A 10,675-nucleotide genomic window follows, 5' to 3' on the forward strand; every position below is an offset into this window, starting at 1 on the left:
GCCACCTCTCCTTCCAGTTGTCTGCTGCCAATGACTGGAACAAACTACAAAAATCTCTGAAACTGGAAACACTTATCTCCCTCACTAGCTTTAAGCACCAGCTGTCAGAGCAGCTCACAGATTACTGCACCTGTACATAGACCATCTATAATTTAGCCCAAACAACTACCTCTTCCCCTACTGTATTTATTTATTTTGCTCCTTTGCACCCCATTATTTATATTTCTACTTTGCACATTCTTCCACTGCAAATCTACCATTCCAGTGTTTTACTTGCTATATTGTATTTACTTCACCACCATGGCCTTTTTTTGCCTTTACCTCCCTTATCTCAACTCATTTGCTCACATTGTATATAGACTTATTTTTCTACTGTATTATTGACTGTATGTTTGTTTTAAATCAAATCAAATTTATTCATATAGCCCTTCTTACATCAGCTGATATCTCAAAGTGCTGTACAGAAACCCAGCCTAAAACCCCAAACAGCAAGCAATGCAGGTGTAGAAGCACCTTTTACTCCATGTGTAACTCTGTGTTGTTGTATGTGTCGAACTGCATTGCTTTATCTTGGCCAGGTTGCAATTGTAAATGAGAACTTATTTTCAACTTGCCTACCTGGTTAAATAAAGGTTAAATAAAATAAAATAAAAATGTGAAAAACTTTACGCATATTCTATGTATAGCGTAATGACGCAGTCATAGCAACCGGTATGGAGACAAAGAAGCTTCCTAACCTAATCTTGCGGAGTCAGCGGCAGTTCAGAGATTTGTTAGCTCGACTCCAGAAATGTAAAGGGTTTAAAATATGTAAATCCATAACCTAGCACTTGGTAAATCAACCTATACACCATTGATCTATCTGAAGAACTTGGTATGAGCATGGGATACACCGAGTATATGGATCCAAAAAGAGGTTGGTAGATACGGTTTGCTAGCTAACGTTAGTTTACTAACCGTTAGCTCACCACACGTTAGCACAGGTTCTCTGAAATGTGTTAGCTCATCATGTTTACTTCAACAAGTCACAAGTTTAAGGTTAGACAAGGCAAGTAACGTTAGTCATGTCACAGGTGTATGGCAAAACTGTAACTATCAAATTGTGTTGGCTACTTTTAGCTGCACGGGGATTTATTATGTAAAGCTGGCTAGTTAGCTCGATAGCTAACTTAACAAGGCAAATGAAATTGGATGCGCTAGCTAGCTAACCAGGTTAGATAGGGCATGATCAGTAACGTTAACTGTTAGCTAAATATTTTAACTACAGTGCCATAGTATGCCTTGGGTTATACTATGACACGATTATTATTATTTTTTATCTAGGTCAATATAGACCTGAACTGGTAGGCTACATACACGCCAAACAGAGATACCCCAAAAATATAGCTTAGATTTATTACAAATAAACTAGCTAGTTAAAATGTACAAGCATGGCTGTATGCTGGCAGGCTTGGACTGCCACAAAAAGTGTTTTACATGTTTAGTCTCAAAACTCTCAGTACAACAGGTCTGCTACAATAATTTAGTGGTTACATGCTATATTAATTTATCAACCAGCAGCTCTGCCTTGTTTCCCTTTCTGCACCACCATAGGAAACCGGAGATGGAGGAGGTGTACCTGCTTCAACCAATCAGAGCATACAAACTATTATTTCAAACGGACCAATAACCTCACCGTTCCAAATCACTGAATACCATAATTCACTTAATTGAGGCTTCTCCACCCTCTTACCCTAAACTATCTAGATCTTATTTATTTTATAAAAGTCACCTTGTCCGAGAGAGATTTAAATGGTTATGAAAGCGTCACGCCAGGGGGGTTTCTAAAATCCTGTATGGGAAAAATGTAACCATTTCCCTGTTTGACCGCTAGGTTTTATGGGTACAGTGATCCCTCGCCACTTCGCGGTTCACTTATCGCGGATTCGCTATTTCGCGGATTTTCATAATGCATTTTTTATTTTTTTTTGGTGCATTGTGCTCTGCATTCTGATTCGCTAAAAACTCACTCCCGCTTCTTGTATCAAAACATGCTACGAATTGTGCTATCATTTTGTCGTCTCGTGCAGTTATGTGTACGTACATAAAACAGCTTGGCAAATTTACATTAAGTTGGCCAGGAAGGAAGGAAGGACTAACGCTTGGTCGCTTAGCAACCATGGTGCGAATGGCCACTGAACTTAAGCGAGTAGCTGAGGAATGGGACCCTTTGATGAGCCGTTCATTACAGTTCTCCAACGTAATCGATGGTGGCATGTCGGTGTACAAGGATCTTTTTGCAAAGAAGAAAAAAGAGCGACAACAGCTGCCTATCACTATGCTCTTCTCCCGAACAAACACACCTGCACCGCGGGCTTCAGAAGAAGAGAACACTGCAGAGCGCAGTCAGGATGCAGCGGCCCAGTCTGAAGAGCAGTGAAACGGCCTACACGTGAGTCACTGTATTTGTATACATGTAATAGTTGCTAATTGTAAAAAAAAAAAAAAGTTTTCTATTTCGCGGATTTCACTTATCGCGGGTCATTTTCGGAACGTAACCCCCGCGATAAACGAGGGATTACTGTATTATCACACCTCCACTGTGGGGCTCTATAGCAGGTGCAGTGAAAATTATTAATTAAAATATTTTTATTTAACCTTTATTTAACTAGGCAAGTCAGTTAAGAACAAATTCTTATTTACAATGATGGCCTACCAAAAGGCCTCCTGCAGGGACTGGGGCTGGGATTAAAAATATAAGACAAAACACACATGACAAGAGAGACACCACAACACTACAAAAAGAGAGACCTAAGACAACATCACAGCATGGTAGCAACACCACATGACAACAACAGGGTAGCTACACAACATGGCAGAAGGACAAAACATGGTACAAACATTATTGGGCACAGACAACAGCACAAAGGGCAAGAAGGTAGAGACCGCTAGGTTTTATGCATCACACGAAGCAGCCACAACTGTTAGTAAGAGTGTCCATGATTGAGTCTTTGAATGAAGAGATGGAGATAAAACTGTCCAGTTTGAGTGTTTTTTGCAGCTGCTGCAAACTGAAAAGACGAGTGACCCGGGGATGTGTGTGCTTTGGGGACCTTTAACAGAATGTGACTGACAGAACGGGTGTTGTATGTGGAGGATGAGGGCTGCAGTAGGTATCTCAGATAGGGGTGAGTGAGGCCTAAGAGGGTTTTATCAACCAGTGGGTCTTGCGATGTGTGTACAGAGATTACCAGGTTACAGAAGATTATACAGTGCGGGGATGTGTCCTATAAGGAGCATTGGTGGCAAATCTGATGGCGGAATGGTAAAGAATATCTAGCCGCTTGAGAGCACTCTTACCTGCTGATCTTTAAATTACGTCTCCGTAATCTAGCATGGGTAGGATGGTCATCTGAATCAGGGTTCATTTGGCAGTTGAGGCAAAAGAGAAGTGATTACGATAGAGGAAACCAAGTCTAGATTTATCCTAAACCTGCAGCTTTGATATGTGCTGAGAGAAGGACAGTGTACCGTCTAGCCATACTCCCAAGTACTTGTATGAGGTGACTACCTCAACCTCTAAACCCTCAGAGGTAGTAATCACACCGGTGGGGAGAAGGGCATTCTTCTTACCAAACCACATGACCTTTGTTTTGGAGGTGTTCAGAACAAGGATAAGGGTAGAGAAAGCTTGTTGGACACTAAGAAAGCTTTGTTGTAGAGCGTTTAACACAAAACCCGGGGAGGGACCAGCTGAGTATAAGACTGTATCATCTGCATACAGATGGATGAGAGAGCTTCCTACTGCCTGATATGCTTACCTTACTAGCTCCTACAGTGCAGTCTAGCGAATACACAAATATTAAAAGAAATCAAGAAATTTCAGAACGAGTCCAATTAACAACCCAAGTAGATACATTCTAAAGCAGTGTTAGAATCCAGAATATAAATATGTGTGTGATGTGTATAGATGACAGTATATAATTTGGAAAAGAAAAAGGTATACACAATGCGACTGTAACTGTAAGCGTTTTTGAACACCTGTAACTGCCATTTCCTTTTACATAGTGGCGCAACCAGTACACAAGGTGGCGCAGAGCCCCTCTTACATTCTTTGGGGAGAAACCTGCACATTGAGTGAACAACACTATGTGAAGTGAGAAGTGTTCAATGTCTCTCTATACATGGGGCATCAGTCTCAAGGTGCAGGGCAGGTAGCTGGCTAGTGATGGCTGTTCAACAGTCTGATTGAGAAGACTCATGAGACCATAGGCTTACTGGTAAACATGCACATGAGGGGGTACTTCAGAGGTACTCCAGGCAGGGCAAAATTCAGTTGTTGGTACAGTAATCGAAAAGGGTAGGGAGCCACAAATGGGAGAAAAGTGAACAAACAGTGGCTTGGGTGGCTGAGGTCCCTAATGATTTTCTTGGCTTTCCTTTGACACTGAGTGCTGTAAATGTCCTGGAGGGCAGGCAACGTGCCCCCGGTGATACGTTGGGCTGACGCACCACCCGCTGGAGAGCCATTCATATCGACATAATGCTCTCAATGGGGAATCTGTAGAAGTTTGTGAGGGTCTCAGGGGCTATGCTGAATTTCTTCAGCCGCTTGCGGCGCTGTTGTGCCTTCTTTAACATGGTGTCAGTGTGGTGGGACCATTTCAGGGCCTCAGTGATGTGCACGCCAAGGAATTTGAAGCTTTTGACCCTCTCCACTGCGACCCAGTCGATGTGGATGGGGGGCGGGCTCCCTCTTCTTTCTCCTGTAGTCCACGATCAGCTCCTTGGCTTTGTGGACGGCTACAGGGAGGAGGTTAGAGCCCTGGCATCACACAACAGGGTTCTAACCTCCTCCCTGTAGCCTGTCTCGTCGTTGTTTGTAATCAGGCCTACCACTGTCGCGTCGTCAGCAAACTTGATGAAGACACGCAGTCGTGTGTACAGGAGGGGGCTGAGCACACACCCTTGGGGGGCCCCCGTGTTGAGGATCAGCGTGGCGGAGGTGTTGTTGCCTACCCTCACCACCTGGGGTCGGCCTGTCAGGAAGTCTAGGACCCAGTTGCACAGGGAGGAGTTCAGACCCAAGGCCCTGAGATTAGTGACGAGCTTGGAGGGCACTATGGTGTTGAAAGCTGAACTGTGGTCTTATCAAATTGTATTGGTCACATACACGTGTTCAGATGTTATTGCGGGTGTAGAAAAATGCTTGTGTTTCTAGCTCCAACAGTGCAGTAATATCTAACAATTTCACAACAATACACACAATACACACAAATCCAAAGTAAAGGAATGGAATTTAAAATATATAAATATTTGGACGAGCAATGTCGGAGCGGCATAGACTAAGATACAGTAGATTAGAATACAGTATATTCTTATGAGATGAGTAATGCAAATATGTAAACATTAAAGTGACCAGTGTTCCATTATTAAAGTGGACAGTTATTTCAAGTCTATGTATATAGGGCAGCAGCCTCTAAGGTGCTACAGCATTGTCACATAGGTATTCCGCTTGTCCAGGTGGGATAGGGAGGTGTGCAGTGCCACAGCGATTGCGTTGTCGGTGGATCTGTTGGGGCAGTATGCAAATTGTAGTGGGTCTAGGGTTTCGTGTAAGGTGAAGGTGATATGGTCCTTAACTAGCCTCTCAAAGGACTTCATGATGACAGAGGTGAGTGCTACTGGGCGATAGTCATTTAGTTAATTTACCTTAGCTTGCTTTGGTACGGGAACGATGGTGGACCTCTTGAAGCAGGTGGGGACAACAGACTGGGATAGGAAGAGGTTGAATATTACATTTCTCCTCTCACTGACTGCTAAGCACTCCTTTAACCAATGTTAAGTAACATTGACTAGCTAACAAACGAATTCACTTTTAGGTAATGCATCGCCTGGCCCAGGCCACAGTCTGACTGGACAACCCAGAGGACAGATGAGTTTAAAAAGCAGCCGTAAGTATTAGGCTATAACAATGTGTACAGTGTAATATATACCTCAACATACAGCTCCACACCACACAGGTGTGATGTGTGTTTACTTGCTTCAATCTCCACATTCCGCTCAATAAAAAATATTTGTCTTGGGTTTACAGCGTTCTGCCCTCGGTCGTCGAGCAGACTAACTCAGTGCATTATTCAAGACCATATGGTGTCCCATTATAAAAAGGTGTATTCAGCTAAAGGTAAGGGATACAACCGGTGAAGTAAAATAACTTGTGTGTCCTCTAGAATTTCAATCATATGCTGACTTTGGTTATTGACATAAATATTATCTTCCAATGTCTTTCAGCTGCCATTGATTCATCAGTACCCAAAAGTATGCTAAGCAGTGTAAAATGTACGTTTTTTACATCTAAAATCTATCACAAAATCTAAATACATTTCACATAGGCTATATGATCTGATTTAGTTGATCGTTGTTGTGTGTACATTCACAGACAATGACCAGTTACGGCGGGAGCAGTTGAGGAAAGATGCGTCCAGGTCTGATAGACGGCCTCAGTCAGCTGGTTCACACTCACAGAGGAGCAGCAGAGCCAACACCAAAGCCTCCTGCCCATCACAAAATACCCAAGTAAGAAGAAGGCACTGCAGTGATTTCTGCATGTAGTTTAGCTATCTTATTCACCTCATTTAAAATAATTATTGAAGTGTACACTGGCACTCACACCGTCATTATAAGTGTGTAATATTATATGGAAATAGATGGTAAAGATTATTGTATTGATTTTAATGATGGGTCTCTCTTGCCTTTCAGAGTGGAGCAGGTCAAGAAAGTGCCTATTTCTACCTGGGAAGCTCAATGATTTCCACCCCAAGAATCAACACCTCCTTTCACGCCAAGCAAATAGTTTACCCGCCCCAAATGGTCGGCGGGTCTGGGAGCCCCCCGCACTTCTTCCACTGTGCATCAGAGTACAGCTATAGGAGCCCAAACTCCCAGAGGCAGCAGCCAGCCCGCTCCTGCGCCACCACAGGTACCCAGAGTGGCTACAAGGCCTTTCAGGACCCTGTCCAGAAGACCTACAGTGGGGACCTGATTCAGAAACACGCCCACCGCTTCACCCAGGACAAGCCCTTCACTCCCAGGACTCTGAAGTCAGACAGCAGGTCCTATCTGTCTCAGTATCGCTACTACACACCTCCTCGCGGTAAACCAGCCCAGGACCAGGAGAGGACCATCCCCAGACTGACACGGCAGGAGACCTATCATGGAAGGTAATGTGTTTCCCTGTTTTTGACAGCACGGGTATCTTATTTTTCTGTTTGTGTGAATGAGGTGAGAGAAAGAGAGAGTTGTAGACAGGATGAGAGGGTGATACCATGGAAATATTGGCTAATTAACATCCTTTCATATAATTGTTTCACCTTTGAACAGGATCTAATAAGATGAGCATGCTCATCATTCGCACACAGCAGGTAGTCCAGACAGTATCCTGAATCCTGTTTCTTTTCCTGCAGCACACGAACCAAGGAATGCTCATCGGCTGAATGGGATGATCAACCCCTGGCAAGTTCGATTAAACCCTTCATTCCTGGAAGAACATATTGCAGTAGTATAGGATATAGTCAGGGAAAAGTGTGGTAGAATTAGTTGATTATTTTTGCTGTTATATTGAGAGACAGTAGTGTGAATAGAGGAAGTAGAAAGAGAAGTCTTTCAAGAGCACCTACCACAAATGAAAGACAATGCAAGATCAGCATCCATTACGATTAGGTTTAAGTGGTGTTCGGAAATGCTAAGGAGATGATAGACAAGAAGTAGGATTGGCTGAGAATTGAGACAAATATGATTGATATGGATGCAGTGCCAAGGTCTTGCCATAATACAGGTGGAGATGACTAAGCCAGCATCCATCATATTGACAGCCTGGTTTGGCTTGGAGTAGCAAGGAACGGCATCCAATAAAATACTCTTTCAAATTGAGAGAGGTGCATTACACTAGCTGTGCTGCAAGGTCAATGTTATTGAAGTGACTATAATATTTCAGATGCAGAGTCACCAACTCTGGTCTAAATAAGGAAACAAACTCATAAACAATGATCAAATCTAGAGCAAATTATACTTGTAAATATTATACAGCTTAATTAAACACATGGAGCCTGATTAAAACTGAATTAATTGATCACTCTCTGTTATTATAGGGACATGGTACAGAGCATGAGTGGTCGGATGCAGACGATGAGCCCCATACACTGAATCTGTCAGTATTTGGACAACGAAGCAAGGGAAACAAGAGCGTAAGCAGCGATCACTTCCATCCCTCATTCAGGTAATGTTTATACTGGTTTCAGACTGTATGTGCTGTGGTATTGTACCTGTGCTTCTTGTACACATTCTTTTATGTATTTTGTCTTGATTGGCTTCTTCCAGGGTTTCACCAGAAGGAATGACATCTCCTATCATGAAGAGGGTGTCTGCAGAGTAAGAACCATGTTTTAACCTTGTCACCTTTAATCACTACTTTTCTATAAATATAGGAAAAGATGATAAAGTGTGAAATAGGCTGATATAATAAATTCATGATTACTGCTGAACCCTAGCAGTTCCAAGCAGTCTCACTTACGTAGTTTCCCTGTAAAGTTACCATTCTGACTTACCATTCCTTTTTCTACAGGGAGGAAGAATTTATGTACCTTGAATTTATTGCTGATGTAACAAATGAAATCTTGTCCAGGGGCCTGTACTCTGACAGGTATGTCACTTTTATATGAACTGTTTTTCTCAGGACATGAGAGACCTTGTAGCTACAGTGTAGCACTGTGTCTGGTATTTATGCTAGGCTATAAATCACAAGTGATGGCCTCAATGATATTCGTAATAATCCCACCTGATGAAACCTGTAATAGGGGGCATGTTAACGTTGCTGCACTGCTCTCTGGCTGCTTTTACACATGCAGCCAATTCTGATATTTTTTTCACTAATTGGTCTGTTGACCAATCAGGTCAGTTCTGAAAAAGCGCTGACGTTAAAAGATCTCATGCGATTGGTCAAAAGACCATTTTGAAATATCAGAATTGAGCTGCCTGTGTAAACGCAGCTTGTGTGTCACTGAATATGAATGTGTTACCACAAGTAGGTATTCATACCAATTCATTCTCCTTCTAAAGGGTCTTAGAGTGGGTGTTTGAACGTCACGTTGACAAGAATAAACATCTATTGGATGAGGTGGGTGTCTAAACTTCACATGGGCATCTGCACTGGCAGCATGTTTTTTACACTAATGCTACATTCAAAATGGCAAAGCGAGAACCAAACAAGCTGATATGTTCTGTACTTAAAATTAGAGATCTGTCAGGGTCATAGTGAACTGTTTTTGTTCTTTTTTAAGGACAAAATGTGCCACCTTCTGGAGACTCTGCGCAATGACTTGCAAAGTCCAGCCAACACACCTACATTTAGTGCAGAGCCTAAGAATGGTGAGGAGACAGAGCTTGACCTTCTTCATAGTCATCTACAGGGTCTGGAGTCTCTGGACAGAGGAGCACTATCAGAAACCAAAGAGGACAATGACCTTTTTCCCTGTGCATTGTTTATCCAGGACAGTGGTGGGCTAGAGAATGTTGTTCCATTGTCAGTGTCTACCCCGTTATATGGTAGCCCTCCTCCTAAGATGACTGACTCTGACAGTCTGCCTGTTGGTTCACCTGATGCTGATGGAGGTGCAGAGGGCCTGGATGAGCACAATCATGACAGGGAAAATTACTTTCCTCCTCCACTTGGTGAAAATACCCCTCTGACCCTTGAGGAGGACCACAATCAAAACCTAGAAGACAATTATGGTGGACTATCCAAAGACCTGGAAGATCTCGAGAGAAATCTGTCCGAGTCATTGCATGTTTCCAATGCACCTAATTCCTTAAGGCCAGTAGTCACTGAGAATATAAACACAGTAGCCTCTTTCAGTGATGATGAGTTCTGATTGTATTAGTATTTTAGGGATGAGTTTAGTGAGCTTTGTAGTCAAAGGAGACTATTTTCAATAACAACAATTTGATATTGAGGTTTTTGCATCTTAAATGTGTTTTATAAATGGGAGCTGATAGGTATATTTCATACTTTTTGCCTATTCCTGTTCTGGGCACCATTGCCATGTGTATTTCCAGTACAAAGTATTGACTAAATATATATTTGGATTATTGTTACACAATGATGAGAAGGAACTAGACCGTAAATTAATTTTCTACTTTATATTTATCAGTGTTTTGCTCACTAGCTTATTCATTTCAAATAAGAGGGAGCATCTGTGAGTAATCTAGAAAAGCAGTTATTTGATTAAATTATTTTCCCCATATATCATTTCAATCAAGGCACTGGGCTCCCCCTCCACTCCTTGACTGGCAGTGTTTCTCATGTTTACAATCAAATGTTTTGTTATGAACTCTGCACAAAAGTGAACTTGTCCCAGCTCTGTGCTAGTAGGAGAGTATTACACAGAATTATTTTACAGCAACCTGGCATGAAGTAATTAAACTCACAAATGAGTGCAATATGAGCAGAACTATAGATTTGCAGTGATGGTGCTGAATACGGTAAATCAAGCAGGGAAGCAGCTGTCCGATTTCTGTACTTGGCATTCCGGCTGTATGAGGTCATGGCCTTAAAATCTGCCGTGTATTACGCTATTGTTGAGGAACTACTAAAACTTCTATAAGGAATACAGCCGATTAAACCATAGCTAGTGGACCTGAA

The 10,675-nt window shown here is 42.3% G+C and overlaps 1 protein-coding gene and 1 pseudogene across 2 annotated transcripts; one reads left to right on the plus strand and one right to left on the minus strand.

Moving 5' to 3' along the window:
* LOC139563767 (potassium channel subfamily K member 10-like) overlaps positions 1–5,643 on the minus strand; it is a 40,363-nt pseudogene extending 34,720 nt beyond the window's left edge.
* On the plus strand, positions 711–10,675 carry spata7 (spermatogenesis associated 7). Of its 2 annotated transcripts, XM_071382588.1 has the most exons (13): positions 711–916; positions 1,594–2,431; positions 5,862–5,933; positions 6,074–6,163; positions 6,271–6,318; positions 6,419–6,555; positions 6,739–7,199; positions 7,443–7,491; positions 8,127–8,254; positions 8,356–8,406; positions 8,600–8,677; positions 9,094–9,151; positions 9,315–10,675. In XM_071382588.1, the coding sequence occupies exons 3-13, from the start codon at positions 5,915–5,917 to the stop codon at positions 9,903–9,905; spliced, it is 1,710 nt and encodes a 569-aa protein (XP_071238689.1). In that variant the 5' UTR covers positions 711–916; positions 1,594–2,431; positions 5,862–5,914; the 3' UTR covers positions 9,906–10,675. The 2 variants fall into 2 exon arrangements, with proteins under 2 accessions (XP_071238689.1, XP_071238687.1); XM_071382586.1 differs by having other exon boundaries at positions 1,594–5,933.

This window comes from Salvelinus alpinus, chromosome 34 (assembly GCF_045679555.1).
Source record: "Salvelinus alpinus chromosome 34, SLU_Salpinus.1, whole genome shotgun sequence".
NCBI lineage: Eukaryota > Metazoa > Chordata > Actinopteri > Salmoniformes > Salmonidae > Salvelinus > Salvelinus alpinus.